General features: G+C 36.3%; 1 protein-coding gene across 3 annotated transcripts in view; it reads right to left on the bottom strand.

Moving 5' to 3' along the window:
* The window catches only part of GALNT13 (polypeptide N-acetylgalactosaminyltransferase 13), a 576,595-nt gene that overhangs the window by 194,639 nt on the left and 355,265 nt on the right, over nucleotides 1-26,691 (bottom strand). For all 3 annotated transcript variants that reach the window (XM_038584527.1, XM_038584526.1, XM_038584528.1), the window contains one exon: nucleotides 23,579-23,696. In XM_038584527.1, the coding sequence (XP_038440455.1) occupies nucleotides 23,579-23,696 (118 nt within the window). The remainder of the gene's footprint in view (nucleotides 1-23,578; nucleotides 23,697-26,691) is intronic.

The following is a 26,691-nucleotide window of genomic DNA, read 5'->3' as shown; positions in this document are numbered from 1 at the left end:
GAGTGAGGGAGAGACTAAGATTTAAACTCTCTGCCAAAAAGCTCTTGGATAACACAGACGATAGAAGGTGAAGCTGAGAACACATATGAGGAAACAATGAAACTGTGCATAGAAGACTCGTGGATGAAGGCCAGTAGAACCAAGTGCGACCAAGTGAGCCAGCAGCAGGCGGCCATCGGAGAACATTCAATCAGGCAGGGCCTGACATTTCTGTAGCCCTCCTATTTGACATGCCCTGGGGGAGTGGGACCCCAGAAGACCCTGCCTTCCCCTTTCCAAGTGCTTCTGTCAGCATGCGCCGGGGGAGAGAAGAGAATTTGAGGCATATACCGCTTATGAAGCCAAAGCTTTAAACTGAACGTTACTAGTATTTTTAATAACTGAAAGTGGCTAGAAAGCTATTGAGTATATCCTCAGTGACATCAGGATTGGAAGGGAATATTCCTCACAGCATTATACAATGATTAGAGGGAAAAAATCATTTTAATTGTGCTTCTTTAAATTTAGCCTGCACAATAAACCCTGTCACATACAAACCAGTGACTGACAGCTGGCTTCTGAGTTCACAATCTGCCTTTTTGCAAATACGGATTACCACTGTGGTTAGGTAAGTGAAGTCACTTTACTTCCACTCTGTCACTTCTTGGCATTACCCTGGTTTGTAGGCTTCTGGATTCTTTGTCCCAAATAGGTTCACAGAAAGAAGAAGGAAATCTACTTTGAAAATATTCAAAAATTAAGTTCCAGTGGTCTGTCTCCTTTCCCACCTAACAGGCAAAGGTAAGGGGATATGCAAGTGCTGATTTTTGATTACCATGCTAATAGGACTGCAATAGGACTTTGTGTGCACATGGACAGGCCTAATGCAGTAATGGCTGTTGACTTACAAGACAGAAAGCAGACTTGGCCCTGACTTTGCTCCCCACAGAGGGAGGCCATTCTTACGTGTATTTGGGAGAGGTGACACAGGTAGAGGTGACTGTTCCGTGACTCAGTATCTCTTGGCTGAGGCTTTGCTTGTGAGCTACAGACTATTGAATAGAATGGAATAAAGTAAGTACCTCTCCCATCGCCTTCAGTGCTCAGAGAACGTGTGGATTAACACTCTTATTGCGCTTCCCAGGTAAAGCCTCTCCTCAACATTTGCACGAAAATGAAAAGATTGAGATAGGGATGCATAACATCACTCGTTAATTAGGCTGATATCTGGTCATAATAAGACCCAGTTAGTTAATACAAAAACAAAACATTTAGTTGATCAGATGTTGACCAAATGGTTACCCTGTACTCAGTAGACACCCCAGTAATGTGAAATAATTCAGACATAAAGAGTTTACAGAAAACCATATGGTTAAGTATTAAAGCGGGAATAACTCAAACTGAGTAGGGACCCCAATAATTACCACGATAATTTTCTGTAGCATATTCTCAATAAATATTTCAGAAAAATGGAAGAAAGGAAGCAAAGAAAAAAAGAAGGAAGAATATGACACAGTCATTAAAAAGCTGGGCTTGGAAATAAGGGAGTAGAGTTCCTCCAGCAGTTCTGTCGCTTACTGTCTGCGCATACTCGTGAAGCTTATTCAGGTCTTCAAGACTTTAACTTTTCCTCTGAAAAATAGAGATATAACACCTACTTCCTAAGACCCTAAAAAGATAGTGTATATCAAGCTTTGTGCCTGACACCTCATAAGGGACGAAGCAAAAGGTTATCTGCATATTACTTAACTTTTATCGTTGTTTTTGAGGGAAACCAACACCTGTAGTGAATGGACCTATTGTTGCTTCTTTAAAAATACTTTGTTTAAACCTTGGTAAGTTTTGCCTCTTATTGGAATTGCAATATTAACATCCAGGGTTTTAGGTACAGTGCAGAGTTTAAAAGAATAACCAATTAGTTTCCAATTAGAACACTACATTTTGTTCTCCTCTGAAATTATTTTACAGTGTCTGAAAAAGCAGCAGAAACTGAATAAAACATGAGGTTTCATCCACATGAGCATGTGATGTCCAGATTACTTTGAATCTCGGAGCATATCTGATGGTTACTTTCCAGGCTTCCTATGGATTAGTATTTGCACGTTGTATCTCTCTCAAGTAAATCTGACCATGGACGAAATACAAACTGTCCTTTTATCCACAGAGGATTGAAGCTAGCCAGTCACTTGTTTTCTTTCCCAGATATTTTTATGAGAGTCTTTTGGTGATAGAAAAGGTTATTAATCAAAATGTAAAATGCCCATTGCTCATTTGACTATCTGCTTGATTTTCTTCCCCCAGCTAGAAGACAATTAACGAACATCCATTATCCTTTTCATGTTTTTTGGCACCTACATCAGTGACATTTTAATTAAGGTTCATAAACTTCATAAGCTCCAACTCTGCAATCTCAGTTCTAGTGCTACTATTTCTAATTTTACAGCTGTTGTGCCAAATTCATGCAGCTGCTTGTTTTTATACTAATCTTTATCCCCCCACCGCCAGCCCACACACAGGCTATCTCTGGCACAAAGTCACTGTTTAATATGGCCTTAGTAACAGCAACAACAACGTACCGTAGAGGCCGTGCGGCACCACGGCTGTGAGAGTGTAGACGCTAGCTCCTGAGGTCACATCCTAGCTCCGCCACTTAACAGCAGGGTGAACTTGGTGACTTTGTCTTTCTGGGCTTCATGTTTTGGGTAATAACATGAGACTGACAGAGTAGACCTCAGAGGGTTGTTGTGAGGTTGTGGTGAGATCAGTGCTCATAAAGATACTTTGCCTTTATGTGAAAAATGAATCAAGATGGAGTAAATGGGAAAGATTTATTGAAGAGACTGCCCCAATAATCTAGGAAAGTGAAGAAAAGGACTTGGATCAGAGTGATGGGATTGGAAATAGAGAAATGTATTAACTTGATATGATTTGGGGAATGAAGACTAAAGATTAATGTATGTGCTTTCCCTTTTTCATGTTTCCCTATCAAGCCCAACATATATTTTCTTCTGGGGTGGACAGTTCTTAACTGTGCCAGCTTTCATGGATCTCAGTTTCTACTGACTCACAGCAGCTACCACTTACAACCTCACTCTACGCAGCTCTCAATTCTCTATAGAGTGTCATGTAAAAAGTTCTTGTGTGCGCACGTGCCCATGTTTGTATATATATATCTATGTGCATGTATATTTAAGTATATGTATATATCTTATTTACATATATCAATCATTTCCCCAACCACATTATTATCTCTGAGAAGAGCATCACATGTTTCACTTTGTGAAATTGAATATCATCATCACATGAAATTAAAATTTACTTTGTAAAATTGAATTTCATCATCATGTTTTACTTTACAAAATTGGCCTAATTCGCATATAGCAAAAAAAAAAAAAATCAGAACTTAAATATACCATTTAATCAGGGTTTGCAAGGTTTAAAAAATGTATAGCTGATCTTGGAGCTCAGTACATATTGGCTGACTTACTGATTTATTATTATTGATACAGGGAAATCTGGAAAATGACACAGCATACAGAAAATGTATCTACCATAAGATGGAATTAGAAACGAAAGTGATTATTTTTTTAGTTCTGGCAAAGGGAAAACTGAAACAAGAAAATGATTACTCAGTTTTCACAGTATTTCATTCTGTTTATTGTTTGTTTCAAATAACCCATCTCAGCACTTTAATTCTCCACTTTGTTTATACATATTCAAGTAGACTGATGACAAATCCTTTAATTCTTACAACTGAAACAAAGTCTAAAAGAGACTTCATAGAGATGGTGCAGGCACTGTGATTCTTGATAGGCTGGCACAATCACAAGTGACGAAGTCACTAATTAAAGGGAACAGGTATAAGGGGTTCAGTAGGCATTTTCTATTTATTCTTGTTATGAAATTTGCCAGTTATTCCTCATAGTTGTTTTGATTGAGGAAAAGTCTTCTTTAATTAGTTGGCTTGACTTGACCTCATTTTCACTTCACAGTGTAACTGGGGAGATTCATGTGATCTGGAAGGGGAATCTAGAGCTGGGGTCACATCCTGATATCGTAACATCTCAAGATAAAGATTCTCATACAGCAAGCTGCTGTGGCCTGTAAGTGTGTACCTGGGTTGCAAGAAATCACAGAGTCAGCCTGCCCAAACAATGCATCCAGTACTTGGTAATTTAGTTCTTAAAACAAAAATTATCATTTAATGGAAAAGAAAAAGCACTAGATTTAATATCGGAAAACTATTCTTGAAATAAACACAAACTGAAAGTAAAATTTGGAGTAAGTCACTTAGTCTTTTTTTTTACAAGATTTTATTTATTTGAGAGAGAGCACAAGAAGGTGAAGGGCAGAGGGAGAAACAGATGTCCTGCTGGGCAGGGAGCTGGATGTGGGGCTCAATCCCAGGACTCTAGGATCGTGATCTGAGCTGAAGGCAGATGCTTAACTGATTGAGCCACCCAGGTTGTCCAATAAGTCACTTAATCTTGAGAGTCCTCATAAAATTCATATGTAAAAGAAGAGAAATTGAGGTTGATAATAGCTAAATTTTCTTCCAGATTTCTAGGATTCAGATTGATCTCTTTAAATTTTTTTTTAATTTTTTTTTTTAATTTTTATTTATTTATGATAGTCACAGAGAGAGAGAGAGAGGCAGAGACACAGGCAGAGGGAGAAGCAGGCTCCATGCACCGGGAGCCTGACGTGGGAATCGATCCCGGGTCTCCAGGATCGTGCCCTGGGCCAAAGGCAGGCGCCAAACCGCTGCGCCACCCAGGGATCCCTTTTTTTTTAATTTTTATTTTTTTATTTATGATAGTCACAGAGAGCGAGAGAGAGGCAGAGACACAGGCAGAGGGAGAAGCAGGCTCCATGCACCGGGAGCCCGACGTGGGATCTGATCCCGGGTCTCCAGGATCCCGCCCTGGGCCAAAGGCAGGCACCAAACCGCTGCGCCACCCAGGGATCCCACAGATTGATCTCTTTATATGGGACATACAACCACTTTTAAGAATCAGTTTTTTAGATACGAATGATACATCTCTCTCCAAATTTTAATCAACATTAGGCAAGCTGACTTGACTTTAGCTGTATTAGAAGGACACGTTGTGTAGATATTATTCTCTGATCATGAGAAAGTATGAAAGAGATAACACTGTAAAACTTATGAGGCAATCAATGTGGGGTTTTTCCCCCTCAGATTTGGGAGTTTCCTAGTTTAGAAAGGTTGCAAATAGTATAAAAATCAGGGAGGGGCACACCTGGGTGGCTCAATGGTTGAGCATCTGCCTTTGGCTCAGGTCATGTTCGGGGGTCCCGGGATTGAGTCCCATATCGGGCTGCCTGTATGGAGTCTGCTTCTCCCTCTGACTGTGTCTCTGACTCTCTGTGTTTCTCATGAATAAATAAATAAAATCTTAAAAAAAAAAAATCAGGGAAATAACAAAACTACTCTTGTTCTCTCAGAGAATGAGGATTTTTCAGGAAATCAACATATATTCGAGTAATCTAAGTATCTTCTTTTCATATTGGCAAATATGAAATATGACTCAGACAAATCTGAGTCAAACTTACACTATGTCATATCCCACCAATTTGCTACTAAATTTTCCAGTTATCAGGTACTTTCCCTTTCAAAGTACTTATTATCCTTGGGCATCTTGAATCTGATCTTTTTGTTTTTCAAGGTTTTATGTATTTGAGAGACAGAGAGAAAGCAGCGGGAGGGGTGGAGGGAGAAGCAGGCTCCCCGTGGCGAGCCTGATACGGGCCTGGATCCCAGGACCCCAGGATCACAACCTGAGCCAAAGGCAGATGCTCAACCACTGAGCCACCCAGGTGCCCCATGATTTCTTTTCAACTTAGAAATGAATTTCCTGAAAGCCCGAAGTTCAAAATGGACCCTTTCATACCCACTCACTTTCTACAAGACCTAACACATTAATTCTGAAATAAATGTCTTTAAGGAAAGTGTCCCAACCCATCTTTATCTTTTTGCTTTGCCGAAGACCTACCAAATGACTTGGGAATTAGTGGTGGGAGGGAAGGGGACATGGGTACAAGGAAGGCAGAGGAAAAGAAGATAGAGCAGAAGAATAGATAGGGGTGCCATACTGGGTGTGGTTTGAAGTGGGGGGTCTGTTTTGAAATGGAGCTAAGGGAGTGTGCATAGGAGCCGGCGTATGTGAGGCGGTAGGGTCACAGACACGGTCTTTTTACCTCCTCTCCCACTGTCCTCAGATCCAAGCACCCGTCCCCAGCAGTCAACACGCGTAGTGGAGACACCGCCAGTTCAGAGGCACCAATACTTTATGGTGTACATTCTACTACCTATCACTTTTTGCCTCTCAATGACTTTCTTTGTCTTGGAGCTTTCTGACCTTCAGAATTACCACACATCATAGCTACTGTATTTCTTGGTGTCAGGAGACTTGTTACTTGTCATTATTCCACATCTTATCAGGACTGCTGATATTGAAGAAATTCCCAATTCTCCTTTAGATCCTGATTGTGTTAAGGCAAACCTTCCATCTTCTGCCTAAATGACATGTATGGGTATAGCAGGCAAGAAATGAAAAACATAAAGCAGCCTACCGGATATTGCAAATCCTACGTAATATAAGGTGGTTCTGGTTAAGAAAATTAGTGTCTGGCTTTTCATATTTACAAAAAAAAAAGTATTGCTTTTTATATTAGTATAGATTGGTGCAAGCAGATAATTCATAAAAAAGAGCGGAAGTAATATGAGAAGCGGTCATACTTTTTCAGCTTTCAATGATCAATGATTTTAAAGTGTGATAAGTACTAGAGGTTTTGGAAGTATTTTCAGAGAATTTTAGGGGGGTATTAACTAAGACAAGAGTAGAATTAGTGGAATCTGTGCTTTCCTCATTGTACAGTTGACCCTATCAATAAATCTTGAATGTGAAAAAAACTGTATGTAGATGAGATCTTTGAGAACTAGATGGGAAAGGTCTGTGACTTACTAAATGATATTCGGGTCAGGTATTTTGCCTTCTACACTGGTGCGCTCCCGGGTCTGATGATCCGACTGCCTGTCCCATCCCAGGAACGGCTGCTGCTTCCAGCCGCAGAGCAGCTCCCACAGCTGCGGGTGCGGCCCTGGATTGCAGCCCGACGCTTCTCTCCGGGCCAGTAGACCACCGGGGGGCCCAGCTGCTCTGGGTCACGGCGTCGCCTGCCTCTTCCAGATGCCAGAGATACTTAAAGAGAAGGTGGATGGGGTCAGGGAAGGAAACCTGGTACCTCAGGAAGAGGCCCTGCAGTTACTCGCTGCGCTCTCCGGCCGTCGAGGGTCTACCTCAGGACTGGGCCGAGGCATTTTATGTTTAAATGACATTTCCTTTGCAAATTGTGAAGTGGTCAAATGCGTTTCGAATGTAAGGCCCGGAATAAAGTGGAGAGGAAGAAATGGCCCCTCCCCTCTCCAGCATTTTTCTTCAGGCCCGGCTGGTGCCTCTTTGCAGAGGACATCCCGGCCACCAAGTGTGTGTCCAGCACCGTGCGGGCTCCGGCCTCGAGGAGCTCACAGCCCAGCCAGGGGCCACCGTTGGTACTGGGCGCAGTACCGTCCACTCATCACTTTGCATTTGACAGTTGAAGAGCAGCCTTCAAGGGCTGGTTTAAGAGGTACTTATCCTAACACTAATCCCTTCATGGGCAGAATTTTCTTTTCCTAGTTTTTAGTCAGCTAGAGACATTTTGTTCCTTGTCAAGAACCTGAGACATTTTTATCGGAAGCTATAAGTTTTGCTTCAGATAAATACCTTCCCTAGGGAGCCCATATAGAGCTCTAATGCTATCAATGGAAAACTATGATTCCCTTCCAAAAAACCATCTTACAGGCATCTTTTTTTTTTTTTTTTTGCTATAAAATGCTTAGTGAGATAAATGTGAAACATAAAACATCCATATTGATGTCACCTCCAGCACTCATTACAAATACCCATAAGACCCACTGTGAAGGAAAATAATACTCCTTTGAGTTTTTGATCTTTTAAAATAAATTGGTAGTAGTCAATATACGCTATAACATACTTTTAAAAAAAGTGAAGAAATAACCATGAAAATAGCTACATGTAGCATGTCACTTTGCTCACTTAGTCACAAACAAGGAGAGTGCAGTGCAAAGTTTATTTGTCCAGACATGATGCGCAAGCACAGCGAAGAGAAGTTCTGGTCTCTGTTTTGTTAGAACTGTAAGATGTCATTCTCGTGACATTTAAAGGTTCTTTAATAGAGAACACCAATCCCGGTTCAAATGCCTGCTAAAGGTGTGTTTCATCCAAAATTTGCTCTTCTTATCAAACCTGGATATCAGGACCACCCTCTCTGTGGAGAATTCCCGGCTTTCTACTTCTTTGCCTTTAGGAACAGCTGACTGACTTTCTATGCATTTCTACCTTGAAAACATCTCATGTTGCCTTAGTTGCTTTAGGAATACAAGTCAACTCTTCTCTCCAAAGTTAACCCCTGCCCTTGGGATCTTGAACTCAGAATAGAGGAGGACTAGTCTTGGAGCAGAGGATGTGGGGTTGATGTTCAGTCCTGCCGATTTCTAGCCACATGACTTAGTTTCTTTGAACCTCAAAACCATTATTTAGAGAATAAGACAGTGATGACCACTCACTACAGTGTTCTGGTAAGGACACAGGAAAATGATGAACATAAAACTGGTACAAACTAGAAAGTGTTGAACAGAAATCCCTTAGTATCTTTAAGATTCTTTCAATACCTGCAAGTATTTTTCTTAATTGTGCCTTCCTCTTTATTTTTAAATATCACCTACTTTTTCGAATCCTTCCTATCAGCTTACATTTTATCTTACCCCCACATGACAAAATAAAGGAATAGCAAATATAAGATAATCAATGTGATCATATTTACGCTTTAAGTTACTATGTGTTTTCTACTTGCTGGGCAACTTCTTAAAAGAGTTTTTTTTTTTTCCTCTACATATCTTCACAATCCAATTTTCTTCACATCTTATATTCTAGTATCTTGATTCTATCATCTGCAACTGCTCATGAAGCTTTTTATGAGCTTTCATTATTCTTTCTTCTCTGTAGCATTTGACACTGTTGACAATCACCATAACTTTCTAAGTTTTCGTGATATATACTTGCTCTTCTCTGACAGTCTTGACTTAGCATTCAGTTTCCCTTTTTTTCTCCCACCCCTAAATGTAGGTGCTACCTAAGGACATGCCTTCCTATTCTGCTCTCCCTATTTTCTTTCTTGGCAAACTCATTGATTCTCACATGCTCATTTAATTATAAATTCTGTAAAGCTAACTCTCAAATCTGTCACCTTCTCTATACTTTGCCTCAACATTGCAACACATTTCCAACTTCTTCAGGTATGTCTTTAACTTCCCATGACCTTAAAGAACCAGGAATTTCTTCTCTGTTCTCCAACTATGAAAAGAAATCTTATAGTTCCTAATGTCTTCTCTAGCAGGGTCAGGGAAATGATCAAGGAGCATGAGCTTTACATCAGTCCTAATCACTATCCAGATACATCTTTATAGAAATTGTGTGGGACACTTTGCCCTTGAACAATTTATTTATATTTCCTTATCTCAATTAAAGAATTGTAGAAGGCATGATAATTGGTCAAACCCCAGTAGCTTTGTTTGACTGGTTTAAAGTATAGAATATAAAAAAAAAAAAAAAAAAAAAAAAATAAAGTATAGAATATAAAATTAGCTGGCCAGTTAAATCCCAGAATTTAAATATAAACACGAAGAATTTGGCTGGCCAATTAGATAGAGAAAAAATAAAAAATTGGAATTGCATATTGCTGGACTATGAAGTAATTAAATGAATAGAAAAATGTAGTCAAACATTTGATAATGGAATGTTCATGAAGAAATATATTTTAGTATTTACACAGCATGATGGTGTAGAGAAGAGCTAAGAATTCTACACCAAAATTTTGATTTCAATTTTACCCTATTCGCAGTGTAAACCAGTGGCTAGTTAGATTATAAAAGCTAAGGATTTTTAATTCATCAGGTTTGAATTTTTGCAGATGTAGTAAGACTGTTAATTTGGATTTAGTTTTAAGGATAATTTAAAAAATCTACAAGTACAAAATAAAATAAAATAAAATAAAATAAAAACTTAATAAAATTTAAAAAGATCTACAATTACCTTTTAAACGATACTTAAAAGCCCATTTTATTGATACTTAATACCCAAATTCTGAACAGTTGGATCTAAGTATTCCCTCCACATTATTTCACACCTTCAAAAGAATCATTCCTAGTATCTAGAATGTTATTGCTGAAATCAGTCAGCCTTATTTAAATAAGTGTCATAATTGCTTTCCTTTTTTAACTACATTTCTGGTTGACTAGAACAACAGTAAAACGATTGGTAGTCATGTACTTAAGATAGACATCACTAAGTGTGACAGTATAATCATAGCTTAAGATGTTGCACATTTATTGCAATAGTTACCATAGAGATTTAAATTTAGCTCTTTAATAAAAATTGCATGAATTCAAGTTCGAATGCATTAATTTTGGCTAGTAAGGTGCACGAGGTTTCCCAACTGAATGCATATAAATATAGAAACAACAGTTTTGGAATTATGTCCTAGAAATCTTTAAGGTATCAAATACTGGCATATAAAAATAATTGCTTCAATTTCATGAGTTTTTAGTGGATACTTCATTAATTCTGTCACTTGAACCCTAGTTCTGAAAAATACATATTTCATAATTTAGTTATATGTTATTCATGTAATTTTCAAGTGGGAAAACACAAGGTGGGGAGACCAGACATTCTAGCCTAAACTTATGTATGGCTCAAAGCACAAGGGAGACCCACGGGACTATAGATCTGAGAGCTTGGGATATTTGTGATCCTGTAGACTTGGAATGCAAGAATTCAGCTCACCATTTCATAGTTGCCTAAGGCATATTTTCTTTTTCGAGAAATAGAGAGTGCATAAGTGGGGGTAGGGGGATGAAGGGGTAGGACACAGGGAGAGGGAGAAAGAATCTTTTTTTTTTTTTAACCTATTTACTTATGTTTAAATTCAATTCATTAACGTATAGTGTATTATTAGTTTCAGAGGTAGAGGTCAGTGATTCATCAGTCTTATATAACACCCAGTGCTCATCACGTCACATTCCCTCCTTACTGTCCATCACCCAGTTACCCCATCCTCCCACTCCCCTCCCCTTCATCAGCCTTCATTGTTTTCTATGATTAAGAGAGAATCTTAAGCAGGCTTATGCCCAGCACTGACTCAGATCTCAGGACCCTGAGATCATGACCTAAGCTGAAATCAGGAGTAAAGATGCTTAATCCCCTGAGCCATCCAGGTACTTCAGGTTTTTTGTATTTACCCTATCCTGCATTATGCTCTACCCTGAATGTTCCCTACTTAAATAAATACTTGGGCAACTGGATTCTCCTTGTCAATTGGTCTTAACTAAAATACTTCCTCAGAGGTCTTCCCTGAACACTCTAAGGTAATGCAGGGCTCTGCTCCTCATTTTATTTTATTCAATGTGCTTGTCTTTATCTGAAATTAGTGGGCTAATTTGCTTTACTCATTTATTGTCTACCATATACCTCTAGCATAAGGTTATAAAATTAAATTACTATTAGTACATTTTCTGAACTAAGTTTACAAGGTTTATTTGAATTTAATGTCAGATTTATTCCATTTAATCCAGCCAATATATATCAATGATCCTTAAAATTTCAATACTAGAAATGTTTTTTAGAAGTTATTTGGAAAATAAATATTTCAAAGTTAATTCACAGCAGCACATATTTAGACACAAAAAGAAAGCTAAATATTTCATCATCAGAATATTTTAGATGCCCTTCAAATATAAATCAGTAGGATAAGTGCTTGTTTCTCAGCACCATTTTCTATGATCAAGTACACTTAATGGGAGGTGTTAGTAAAATCTGGCCATAACAGAAGGTGTCAAACTTTTCTGTGCAATAATCTGAGCACATTAACATTCTTCATATAGCTGTTTTTATTGCCATAAATTTAAACAGTTAAGTTCTTTCATATTTAGGATCAGAAGGATCATAAATATTTTTATAGTAAATGTGGGTGTGTATGAGATATTTGTGTGTATTAGCAGAGAAGGATGAGAAAACACAGAGTTGGAGTGTGTTTCCCAACATTTCAGATATTTGTCTCTAGTACAGATTGTTAGTTTCTTAATGTACTAAAACTCATGAAAAAAGCCAGGTATACCTGGCCTATTGAATATATACATGGAAATTCTGCTGAGAATGTTTGAAATAAGCCTCTATTTGTTAAAGAATAACATTGTTAAAGATGTTTTTTTTATCAGAGTTGAGAAATCAATAATTTCTCCTTGGTGTACCTTTAATTCTATTAAGTAGTTTAATCCAAGAAGATAGAACAAAATTTAGAGTTATCTTTGAATAAAATATATTTCCAAAGTGTATTTCTGGATAAATCTTATAAAAATATGATTTATCTCTGCCTTATACATTTATGGAAATGTATTATTTATATCATGTTTATTCAATTTCTTCCTCTTTCTATACTTTTAATTCCTATCCATCTTCCAGGGTTTCATAATTCCCTAATTCTCTCAATTATTTGAGTCCCAACTCCTTCAGGATGTCTGCTGGTACCACACTCAGCACTCATTTGCAATACAGACCTATTATTTTATAAACTTTAAAAATTCATATATTTATTGTTACATTATATCCTTTACAATAATAACTACTAAAGACTCACATTCTAGGTCTTTATAAATATTTAATTATTTATACTCACATAGACTCACATACACATAAATTAGAAGGATAGATATATAAATGGATAGAATAAACAGTGGAGACAGAAGGGGATAGACTAGATGAGTATTGATAAATATAGTATATGTTTACATTTTCTTCAAACATGTGATAAGACTGTGAAAGATTGTGGAATAAAAAGCAGTAAATATTATTATTTCAAGAAGACATTAGATTGTAGTACTGAGTACAACTCAAAAATTATTTTTCCAAAAAAATCACTTTAAGAGATAAATACATGACTATAAAAAAGAGCCAGAGATTAATAACAACTTCTGACATACCTAAGCCTTCTACAATGCCTTGTATATCTAAAACTATGTCTCCATGTAGTAAGTTTGCAAGGCAAAGAATCATACTGATGACTATCCAATACAAGTTTTTTCTCATATCTGGTTTTATGAACCAGAAAGTTTAAATGAAGAGGTATAGTTATTATATCAAGATAACCAAGCCTTAGACTATTGGAACTTTATTTTTTTATTTTTTAAAATTTTTAAATTTATTTATGATAGGCACACAGTGAGAGAGAGAGAGAGGGGCAGAGACACAGGCAGAGGGAGAAGCAGGCTCCATGCACCGGGAGCCCTATGTGGGATTCGATCCCGGGTCTCCAGGATCGCGCCCTGGGCCAAAGGCAGGCGCCAAACCGCTGCGCCACCCGGGGATCCCACTATTAGAACTTTAAAAGCCAAATAAGTTCTGTCAAAGTTTGAGAACATTGTCCTAAAGTTTGATTAATATCTAATTTCCTGTTCACTTGATTTTTCTAAGTGACCATGTGAAATCAGGTGTTTTGTAATCAAACATTCAAAATAAAATTCTAACACCTTTATTTTGGAAAAAATAGAGTCCTTTATAGAAACCTTAGTTGAATATCATTATATGGCTCCTATTGACCCAATCCTTAAACATATATAATAGATGTAACACAGTCTTTAGAAACAATGTCTTAGCTACCTCTTACCTAGAAATATTTTATTCTGTTTAGCGATTAAATAAAGAGATATGTTTAAACAATGGTTGAGGATACGGTGGTGGCCCAAATGCCAGAAGATTTAATCATAAGCACAGAAACTAAAAATTCAAGCTATTTGCAATGTGTTTAAGGTTTACCTTGCACCAAATAGGTAACCAGAGGGAAGGTTGCTGGACTGAATAATCATTAACATTGGTTTATATTCTTTAATGAGGCTATACATGAACATGATATCAATTTATGACCTCTTAGCCTTTTTAAAAAATTATCATTTATTTTTTTAAAGCTTTTATTTTTATATGATTTCTACACCCAATGTGGGGCTCAAACTCAGAGCTCCCAGATCAAGAGTCTCATGCTCCACTGACTGAGCCAGGCAGGTGCCCCACATCCTCCAACCCTCTGCCCAGCCTTTTTCAAAAAAGAGGATATTAGGGTACAAACTTTCAGTTATAAGAGAAGTAAGTTCTGAGATTTAATGTACAGTATGGTGACCATAGTTAATAACATTGTATTATATACTTGAATTTTGATAAGAATTGATCTTAAGTGTTCTCATCACACACACAAAAGGCGACTATGTGAGATGATGGATATGTTAATTAGCTTGATAGTGGTATAATCATTTGACAATATATATATTTATCAAATCATCATGTTGTAAACTCCAAATATATACAAATTTTGTCAATTATATCTCAAGAAAGCTGGGCAGAAAAAGAGGCAAAGACATCTCTATATTAACGTTAAGAGAGTGCTTTATCATATTTAAAGAAAAGGGTTCCACAAAACCATAGCCACCAAAATTGTGAATAACACATGAACATGGTGAGATTAAGTTCACTTAACTGAAATATTTCTATTACAGTCCAGTTTCTATGACTAGCTAGCTAAACAGTCAAGTTTTATACACTGACATACAATCAACTCTGCTCAAATTTGCATGAATTAAATTTTAAAAGAGATGGAATTCTAACAGAAATAGACTTTTGTCTAAAATTATTTCTAACAAATTACTGTAACTGACATTTTTACTCATCAATATTTTAACTATGTGGGCATTTCTAGCAAGTTCTTTACTTTCTTTGCTTTCAAGAACCTGCATACTACAATCCTCCAAAAGTCTGCAAACTTCTTTGCCTCATTTACCATACTCTTCTGCTCAGTAAGAACCTTTGCCTTTCATTTTTCCATTATTTATTATGTCAGCTCTCATTTCTTTTCCACTTCATTGCTTGTGCAATTTAGAAATAAATGGATTTCACATCATAAGACATTTCACTTGGTTATATCCTTCAGATAAATATACCACTGTTTTCATTGTGATTTGGAAGAAAAAGAAAATTGAGGCACTTAATTTTCTTATTCCAACCTTCTGATTAAAATACTGGTTATTGATAAAATAGTTTATATTTTAAGGGCAATGATAATAATAAAATTAATATTTCCATAGTTTGATATAGCTTATTAAAAACTCCTTTAAGTCTCATTTATTCCACACACTGTCTTGAGAGGTAGATTGTTAGACTCCCATTAACAGGATATTTAAAATAACTGGGCTAACATACAGTGAGAGTGTAAAGTACAGAGGTCTACAGTTGACTAGATACCATCCATTACATTTTCTCTATATATCTCTCTTGTTGGTGGGTACTTGCAAAGAGAGAGAGAGAGAGAGAGAGAGAGAGAGAATGTGTATGTGAATATTTTGACAGCTTTACTGAAGTATAATTAACATATATAGGCCTGCATAATTTAAGTTGCATATGTGACATCATCATCATATTGCATATGCACATATTGCAACATATGCAACATATGAGTATACCCCTTACCCCTCAAAGTTTTCATGTCTCCCCTCCTTCTACCTTTCCTCTCCCCTCCCAATACCTTGTTCCTAGATGACTTATTTGCTTCTTGTCTCTTATGGACTAGCTTTCATTTACAAAAATTCTATATGAATGGACTCTTACAATATGTAATCTATTTTGTCTGGCTTATTTGATTCAAAGAAATTCTCTCAAAATTCAAAATCTTGTCAGGTGTATCAAGAGTTCTTTAATTTTTCTGAGTAGTATTCCATGTATGGACAAACCATAGTTTATCCATTCACCTTTTAACGAACATTTGGATTGTTTCTGCCTTTTGACCGCTGCAAATAAAACTGCTATGAACATTAGTGTATGTCTCTTCTCTTCGTATGGACATTTGCTTTTCTTTCCTTTGAGTAAATACCTAGGAGTTGCTTAAGAAATCTTGAGCAAAACTGGGCTCCTGGCCTCGGTGTCCATTGAAAGATGAATGGATAAAGAGACTGTGGTCTCTGTATACAATGGAATATTCCTCAGCCATTAGACACGACAAATACCCACCATTTGCTTCGACGTGGATGGACCTGGAGGGTATTATGCTGAGTGAAATAAGTCAATTGGAAAAGGACAAACATTATATGGTCTCATTCATTTGGGGAATATAAAAAATAGTGAAAGGGAATAAAGGGGAAAGGAGAAAAAATGAGTGGGAAATATCAGAAAGGGAGACAGAACAAGAGAGACTCCTGTGGGAAACGAACTGGGGGGGGGGGGTGGAAAAGGAGGTGGATGGGGGGTGGGGGTGACTGGGTGATGGGCACTGAGTGGGGCACTTGACGGGATGAGCACTGGGTGTTATTCTATATATTGGCAAATTGAACACCGATAAAAAATAAATTAAAAAAAAAAAGAGGGCTCCTGGGTGGCTCAGAGAGTTGAGTGCCTTTGGCCAGGGTCATGATCTCCGGGTCCTGGGATAAAGCTCCTCATGAGTATCCCTGTTTAGTGGGGAGCTTGCTTCCCCCTCTTTCCTTCCACCTGCTTGTGTTTTCTCTCTCTGTCAAATAAATAAATTAAGTCTTTAAAAAATAAAATAAAATAAAAGGGCAGCCCGAGTGGCACCGCGGTTTAGCACCGCCTTCAGCCCAGGGCCTGATCCTGGAGTCCCAGGATCGAGTCCCACGTCGGGCTCCCTGCATGGAGCCTGCTTCTCCCTCTACCTGTGTCTCTGTCTCTCTCTCACTCTCTCTCTCTCTGTGTCTCTCATGAATAAATAAAAATCTTAAAAACGAAAAAAAGAAAAAAAAAGAAAAAAAGAAAATTAAAAAAAGAGTAAAACTTTTCCAGAGTTATTGTTACCATTTACATTCCCACCTCCTTTGCACGTTCTTCAAAATTCTTTACCAATATGGTCCTTTTTAATTGTAGCCATTCTAATAGATGGGTTAGTGTGATTTCATTATGGGTTTCATTTCATTTCTCTAATAACAAATGATATTAACGATTTTCTCATGTGCTTACTTGCTATCTTTATGCCTGCCTTTGTGAAGTATCTGTTCAAATCTTTGAGCCATTTTTAATGGGTTGATTTTTATTCTTAGTATTGAGTTTTGAGAGCTTGTTTTGTTTTGTTTTTCTGGACACAAGTCCATTATCAGGTATATTATTTGTTGCCAGTTTCTTCCTGTCAGGAGCTTGTCCTTTCAGTCTCTTGACAGAAGCTTTGAAGAGCAAAAACTTTTCATTTTGATGAATTCTAATTTGTCAATTTGTACTTTTTGGATTGCCTGTTCAGAAGTCAGAACAGTTTTTCTTTTATGTTTTCTTTTATAATTTTAAGTTTTATATTTTTTGTTCGTTGTCATAATTGTCAAGTTTATTGTCATAATGTTGTTCATAATATTACTTTATAACCCTTTAAATATCTGCAGAGTCTAAGGGGGTTACCTTGCTCATTCTCAATATTGGCAATTGTGTCCTCACCCTATTTTTCCTATTTAGTTTGGCTAGAATATATCAGTTTTATTGATCTTCTCAAGTAAACAGCTTTTAATTTTATTGCTTTCATCTAAACTTTTAGGGAAGCCTGGGTGGCTCAGCGGTTTAGCGCCACCTTCATCCCAGGGCCTGATCCTGGAGTCCTGGGATCGAGTCCCACATTGGGCTCCCTAGATGGGGCCTGCTTCTCCCTCTGCCTGTGTCTCTGCCTCTCTGTGTCTATCATAAATAAATAAATAAATAAATAAATAAATAAATAAATAAATAAATAAAATCTTAAAAAAAAATAAAATAAAAAAATAAACTTTTACTCCTTTCTATTTCACAATTTACTCCAATCTTTATTTTTTCCTTTTTCTTATACATATTTGGGTTACTTTCCTTTTCTCTATTTTGTGAAGGTGGAAGCTGAAGTCATTAATCTTAGATATTATTTTTTTCTTTCTAATATAGATGTTTAGTGCTCTAAATTCCTCCTAAGTATTGCTTAGGGGTACCACAAACTTTAATATGCTGTGTTCTCATTTTCATTCAGTTAAAAAATATGATTAATTTCACTTTTGACTGTTTCTTTGATCCACAGGCTATTTAGAAATGTATTATATAGTTCCCAATGTTGATCTTTCTCCGTACCCCATGAATCACCCTGGGTGGAGAGCACAGGCACTATTGCTGGTCCTAAGTGAGCATTGGGCAATAAGCTTGCAATCTTGCTGATTTTTTTACCCTCATTTTTAGTTGTTTTCTCACACATATGCACTGATTAGTACTCAGTATTTCCTGAGTTATCTCTGTGAAACCCTCTCTTCTCACATATTCTATCCAGCTGCCTAGGGTCTTCCCAGACATTTGGCTTCATCTTCTCAACTCAGGAGTCCACCAAAATCTGCCAAGGTCCCCTTCTGTTGCTGACATCTAGACAATTTCTCAAGGCAGTAAACTGAGGCAAGCTTAAGGGCTCTCGTTTTTGTTTCCCATCTCTCAGACCATTGTCCTGCATGACCTGCTATCTAATGCTTTAAAACTCTTACTTCATATATTTTGTCCATTTTTTAATTGATTCAGGTCTGTGTGTGTGTAAATCTTGTACCTGTTGCATCAAGTCTAGATGACACTTGAGTGTTTTATTTCAACAATATGAGTATGGGTAAATATTTAAAGTCTAGGTTCCTAGGATGTCTGTAGTTATCTCAAAGGATGTTGCAGCTATCAAAAATGAAAGGTTCTTTTTTTTTTTTTTTACATTTAATTTCTTTTCTGAGCAGAGATGTTTTAAAACCACACCTTGACTAAAACTTAGAGCAGGAACATCTTATCTAAGTATTGCATATTCTTGTTTTAAAGGGATTTTCATGTGTATTCTCTCATTTGATTATTTATAGTCAAGGACAGATTATCAAGGTCAAGGTTGTTACTATCTGATGATTAAGAATGTTGTGACTTGCTCAAAGTTGCACAGCTTACAACCAATACAACAATAACAACTCTCATTTATGACACACTTTATGTGTGGTATGTAGGGTACTTAGCACTATTTATACAACCTCATTTAATCTACCTCAAAAACATATCAGGAAAGTACTACAACCTTCCTTTATCCAGGTATAAGCAAACAAAAGCTTAAAAGACATGCTACCTTATCCAAGTTTATACAGCCAGGAAGTGCTCAGCCAGGTTTTGAACTCAATCACCCGGCTCCCATTTTTGTAACCACTAGTCTACCTTTCAAAGAAGTGGGATACTCTTGTGACTGCCTTCTTGTTCTCTTTTTCCACGACCTCAACTGGTTCAACAATGGCAGATTATCTCATTTTAAAAGGAACAAAACATTATGCATTCTTGGGAATACTACTCCTGTGCTATTGCTCATAAAAGGCAAGGACTTTGGGTGATAATGCTGTTCGGGTGGTACTTACGTTGGCATCAGGAATATCATTTAAAGATAGATGACTCTTTTGATAGAGGTAAATTCATACCATACTAGGTTCATCTTGTCATCAACTATATGGATATTCATTTCTAGTCTGTCCTACCTAAAATTTCAATCCCTACCCATCTCCAACATCTATCATCATATTCCTCTTTCCTTCCTTATGTTTTCTCTTTAACAATTATCACTAATATTTTAATATATTTTACTTCTTTTGTTTATTGTTTGCCTCCACTAAAATATAAGTACCATAAGGACACACAGTTTTGTCTGTTTTGTTCACTAATGTATCCCCTACAACTAATGAATAAGAGCTCAACGAATATCGGTTAAATAAATTAACGTTTATGTTTAAACAGTATTCTTAGGATTTATGTTATTTTTAGTGTGATGTCATGGAGTGGAGAGCAATATATGAGACCAAGTTTTCAGAAGCATTAGGATCTACCTGTACACATTCACACCATTGTTAAATGTGTTATCATCTAGCATAAGAGGCTAAAGCCTGTAAGAGGAAGATAAGATCACTAGATGAGGCAACCATCTCAGAACCGTGGAGGAAAATCACATTTGCTTGTTAGCTCCTCCCTTCTTTCCTGATAATACTATCAGCTGTTAGGACTATCTTGTTATGAAGATATAAATCTTAGTGGGGGAAGTAGTGGTACAATAATAATATAGCCACTGGCCTCAGAATGCTACAGTTCAATTCTCAACTGCTCTACTTATAAGATTTATAAGTATTAGAAGTCACTATTGTTTTATACCAAAGATGTTTATCCTGAGAAGTCAAGGGTTTCTTCCACCCTTTGAAACTATATTCAGACTTGTTGCGTATAAGAGATAGGATGTATCTTTCTTGGGAGGTCTATAGTTTTCATTCCATTTTCAACATCTCTCAGTACTTACAGTAGTCGGGGCATCAAAGATCCAGTGATACTGTTATGTAAATAAATCCACACAAATTCAATCCTTTGATTTGCCTTGAACTCCTTAAGGCCAGCCAAAATCCTCATGTTTTGCAAGCCCTTAATATTTCTGTTTTTTACTTACCCTAAGCTAGAGCTACAAAACACTAACTTCGTTATTATTATATTCAGCTTTTCACAGTGGAGGTTAAGTGATTTGCCTATATTAACATGACAGAGACAAGAAAATCTCATACATATTTTTATAAAATAAATTATCACATTTTTACTGTCAATATTACCTATGTATCTCTCTCATAGAAATGTGGTTCTTTGGTAGCAAAATTATCATGCCTTATTCATTTTTGTAGTCTCAATATCTGAAAAGTATAAAGCACATACTACATGCTCAATATATGTCCGTTATATAATGATTGACCTGGATATTAGTCTAGGGTTTTCTGATTTTAAACCCTCAACATATTATCATTTCATTAAGTCATATACCTTTTCATGAAATTATTCTACAGAGAGAGTCTCATTCTTTTCCTAATATACTGTTCTAGCATTTTCTCTTATTCAATATCTTCCTTAGCTAGAGTACTATTAACACATTTACATCCACATCATAAAAAGAAAAGTAAAACATGAATCAAGAGTATAATAGAAAGCAAAATATATGTTTTGTTTTTTCTGAAAGCATATGGAAACTAAAGACAGTGATACATTTTAAAATATTCAAAACAGTCACTTTTTACATTAGTCTCCCCTTATCCATGGGTGATATGTTCCAAGCCCCTAGTGGATGCCTGAAACCAAAGATGGTATCAAATCCTACATATACTATGTTTTTTTTTCTATAGATACATACCTATGGTAAAGTTTAATTTGTAAATTAAGCACAGTGAGGGATTACCAGTGATCACTAATAATAAAATAGAACAATTATAAGAATTTACTATAATAAAATTTATGTGAATGTGGTCTGTTTCTCTGGAAATACCTTATTGCACTGTACTCACCCTTCTTGTGATGATATGAGATGGTAAAGTGTCTACATAATGAGATGAAGTGAGGTGAATGATGCAGGCACTGTGACACAGCATTAGGCTACTACTGTTGACCTTCTGAAAATACATCAGAAGGAAGATCATCTGCTTCTGCACTACAGTTGGCCATAGGTAACTGAAACCATGGAAAGTGAAGCCACAGATAAGGGGGTGTTACTGTGCTTTATTTCTTTGTAATGTCAAATAACCAATCACAACTAACCTCCTGTGCCATTTTCTAGGGGTCTGGTCATTCTTATGGCCACCAGTTGCATTTCACTCTGTCCATCTAGTATCTGCTTCACCTACCATATTCCCAAATCTTCTTTTTTGGTGCATTTATGTATCTGCTGCATTTCTCATGTTCTCCTGGTTTTTCATATTATTCCACTAAGCCGCTCCCTAACAACCTTTCAATTAGTTAAAGAGCATCCATCCAATATGGGAACTATGTGATGAAAGTTAAGGGAATCCATTGGCAGAGAATCAAGCTTAATAGGTGAGAAAAAAGAGGTGAATAGAAATCTTAGGAAGAAAAGGTGAGCAATAGGATCACAGATAATAGCAATATTGTTATATTGATATTTTTTTCTTATGTAATCCCAGCAAAACATCCAAGGAACATTGGTTAGTGAATGGGTAAATACTCTCATTGCTACATCTTAGGGTAACTGCAAATTTTCTTTTTAGCTTTTCAATGGACTACCTTCCTTTAGCCCTTCTCCCTTCCTTTCCTCTTTCCTCCCTCCCTTCCTTCTTTCCTTCCTTTCATTTCTTTGTTTTTATTTTTTTAACTGTCATCTCTTATTTTCTGCACTATGAGAACTACTACACCCAATGAAAAGTTTGGGTCCCCAAATATACTTAAATTTGTGCAGATATATGATGTGCGTGGTGTCAAGAATACATTTCTGAGTATGGTACTTAATCTTATGGGGCAAGTTCTAAACTGACCATAAGTACATAAGCCAATATGGAAAGAATAAAATTCCATTAGCTAATGATGTTTTGAAACATTTGTCTGTAGGAAGCTTTATAGGCAAAAAATGGCATAATAAGACCATTCTAGTGGTTCTAAAATAATTCAGATTATCTGAGATCCACTATATCCCACATTATATAAATTCAAAGTAATTCTTATTCTCAAATTTTGACTTTTCTTACACATCATATATTTATATTTTATTAGTGAAAAACAAATGACTTTCTAAATGAGAAATTAAAAGTCTTAACTCTTGAACTTCATGGATAAATATATCTAAACTTTAATAATTTCATTGCATAATTTTGGCAAAATTAATATAGTATTTTGAATATTTTATGTTAAATTCTAGGAAGGAAGAAAGAAAACAGTATTATTAACTTAATTCATTTAAAAATAATAATACATGTGGTTTGAAGAAAAAACCACTATTCTAGCTCTTATCATTTGTTAGCATGAAGGCACATTTATGTATCTGTTTTTTAAATTTCCATATACAACAAAATATAAAAATTATTCATATGCTCTCCAATATCATATGCATGAAGGATTCATCCTTAATTTTCACTTGCTTGGAAGGCCATTTAATAAGTGAATTTGCATTATTCAAACTGATTCATCAAACAATAATGTCTATAGTTGTGAAATCAGTCATGCTACTTGCAGAATTATCCAGAGTTCCTTTGACCACAGGTTATTCTTAAAGGTATTTGAGAATAACCCAGACAGCACTTGCAAATTCAGGTAACATAATTACTTCCAAATTTCAGTTTGAAAACACAAAGTGATTTTACAGGGTAATGCTTTATTTAAAAAATAAAGCCCTTCTTTATTTCAAAAACTGAAAGCCCTAAAGTCTTTGTACGATGAATAAAAGAATTATTTTTGAAAACTTTAAAGATAGCTATAATTTCCCATTTAACAGTAAATATTGCATGCAAAAAGACTAGCAAAGCTTCTGAATAAGTATTAAAATGACCAACTGATCAATAATTTGCATCACTTCACAAAAAAATAAAAAAGATTTGACAGTAAATTATTGGCTCTATATGTGCATGCTACAGCATAGTGTGTTCAGAGTAAAAAAAAATAAAGTAAAATGCAATTACCCTAAAAGACATTTCAAGATTCTCTCCACCCCAGATATCCATTCCTGCATCGTAAGTTCCTATCTCTTCAAAGTAGTTTCTGTCAATAGAAAATAGGCCACCAGCCATAGTAGGGGTCCTAGTTGAAAAAAAAACAAAAAGAAAAGAATATCTTTTGAAAACAATGTGTGGAGTTTAATGAGACTGTAGCAAATAGTTTTGAGACATTTTAAATTAAAAAAAAAAAATAGTACTCAAAAATCTCAAACTAGCAACATAAAGCCAAGGTGTCAGAGGTTTAAAAATTATAAGTAGCATTTTATTTCACATTTGCTGTAAAACTAAATTTAGATTAGTCTATATCTTTCTTATAGGTGATCAAAGAGATAAGGAACACTGGCCCCCTAAGAGGGGGGCATCTCTATTCTTCTGCAAGGCAGAGTGAAGAGAAGTGAGTGCTCTTAGCTCTACCCTTAAAGAGATTAACTAACTGGTCAGGAAGCTAGCAGTTGTGATCTTTTGTCACCTAATTATAAATCATTTTAATGTGAATTCTAGAAACCTGTGGAAACGGTTTCTCTATGTAAAGATCTATAGTCTATTTAAATATGAAAACTATTAAACACTGTAAAATGTTTATAGGCAATAAGTATCTAATGATAGTTACATTAAGTATTTTTTTGAGGTAAGAGCTTTACATATAATGGTTTATTCTCCTTACCCAAGTAAAACGATAGAGTTAATTATACGACCCTATGGATAAACATAAATCCCGTATCTATTTCGCACAGATTCTAAAAGTTCTTCCCAGGAATAAATGCCGTTTGATTCTCACAATCAAATTTCACATTGATTTGAAATTTCTCTATAAGAACACGAAGTTAGATGTTAAATTTTCGAAAGATTACTTATTAACTCATTTTAAAAGATTAATTAAAGTCAGTGGTTAATGTATGAACTATGCATGTCTTCTTATACAAGTAGTAGGCGTTGAAACTAAAAAGAAAAATTCCGGTTTTTCACAAATGGATCTATGTATACTGACAATTATTATCGTTTAATGTTAATTGTTGAGTAGAGGTTTTAAACCTTCCTAGCACATTAGAGACACTTGAAGCACTTTTAAAAAACACATTTCCATGCTTGGGTATCACTCTCCACAGATTCATATTTAATTGGCGTGGGGTGGGTCCAGACCTTTGGTAGTGTGTAAAGTCCCCTGGTGATTCTAATGTGCTACTAAAGAAGAAAAACCTGTCTAGGGAATTTGAAATGCTCATCCAGAGTCTGAGGTTGTGAAAACAAAACGAAAAACAAATGTTGCTTTTCTCGAGATTATATGCTCCTCTGCCACGGGATATGCTCATGTCCTCTAATTGAACAATGTAGTTTATTGAAAAACCACCAAATATTATTGTACTTGGATATCGACCACATTGCAAAGTTCTCTGTTTCTCCCGGTGCTCTCACTGGTTTATATGCAAGCAATGAACTGTCCATCAGCTGGAGGAGCAGAGCCTCCTTAGTCTCAGAACTATTTTATTGCTTCTGGCCTTGCTGCATTGCTATCAGGAACAGTATCATTGACCTTCTGAGTTATAATGAGAAACACTAACAGAGCTAAACAGATGGTAATTATGGAGTAGCCCCGACCCTCACCTGATTGGGGTTTTGGAACTCTGTGGCAATAACTATACAAGGTGTAATAGTGCTGGGTAGTCTATTTAATGAAACTAGGAACAAAAATTGCTGCGATTATCTTATCATAATGCAAGCAAGTGCTTCAGAATGTTAAGTGATGCATTTTTAATGATCAGTTCAGAGTGCTTACCACTTACCTATTTACTAATAAAGCACTGATGCACTTAGCTTAAATACATGCATTGAAGTTCATCTTACAGTTGGTCATAATTTGTATAAATTTGTGAGAAATGTATAATAAATGACTAAAATAATTTATATATTTAAACATAAGAATGACTCAAAAGTTTCAGTTATGCTTAAAAAGTAACAAAAATAAGAACATAAAATCACAATTCCTCAAAAAAAAATCTTGTATTTTCTGAAGACAGATGCTCCTAGAGAGGTTTTTTTTTGTATTTGCACTGTCAGCTCTCTCAAACAGTCCGAGCCTGTGCCTTATGTAATATCTACAGCCATAGCCAAGGTTATGCAACATGTTCTATTCTAAGTTAACTGTTCTGTACTGTCCCTAATGAATTATCTGCATAGGCCTGTGTGGACCTTGAGTGCTCAGGGTGCTTAGAAAATTAAAAACCTATATATGTCTTGAAATTATTAACCAATTCAATACCTTTTGTGGGGAGGGGAGAATAATCAGCCCAGTGGCTGTGCATATTACGTACCACGCACGCAGTAGGTGAAGGTGAACTGAGTTAGCAGAAGTAAAGCCCTTAGCAGGGCTCCCAGCACATAACAAAGAGTTAATAAGGTCACGTGGTGTATCTTTCTTTGTCATCCTCATTGCCAATAATCATTCATAGGTCTTGAGTGTCCTTCTCTTAATTTTGACTTCCCAGGGCAGCCCCGGGGGCTCAGCGGTTCAGCGCCGCCTTCGGCCCAGGGCGTGACCCTGAAGACCCGGGATCGAGTCCCGCCTCGGGCTCCCCGGATGGAGCCTGCTTCTCCCTCTGCCTGTGTCTCTGCCTCTCTCTCTCTCCTCTCTGTGTATTCTCATGAATAAATAAATAAAATCTTAAAAAAAATTCTTTTTGACTTCCCATACACATCCTCAGTTTGGATTTTAAAATCACTTGAATCTCCTTCAGGTCCAAGAAGTTGAATCTGAAATGTGCCTCTCTGAACACAATTTTCTCTTTTTTACCCCCTCCTGTTTCAGTCCTACGATGGTCACTTTTTTATCCTACATTGGTGTTTAGGGTTCCTTAGCTATTCCTTATTCTCACATAACAACCTCTTTCAGAAATTGTTCCTTTCCTTCCTCTTACTCTCTCCAAGGTTCCGCCATGTCAGTGAAAAAAAACACAAAAAACAAAAAAACCATTTAGCATTCTAAGTTCTCTGTCCTTTCCTTATCTGATTCTTTTCGTAGCTATCAGTGTCTGGGTAAGCCTACCGGTGCATTATCCACTGTGCTCCCAGGATCCAGAGAG

This window comes from Canis lupus, chromosome 36 (assembly GCF_011100685.1).
Source record: "Canis lupus familiaris isolate Mischka breed German Shepherd chromosome 36, alternate assembly UU_Cfam_GSD_1.0, whole genome shotgun sequence".
In the NCBI taxonomy this organism is placed as follows: domain Eukaryota; kingdom Metazoa; phylum Chordata; class Mammalia; order Carnivora; family Canidae; genus Canis; species Canis lupus.
The sequence above is the reverse complement of the archived record's forward strand: the minus strand, read 5'-3'. Positions and strand labels throughout refer to the sequence as shown.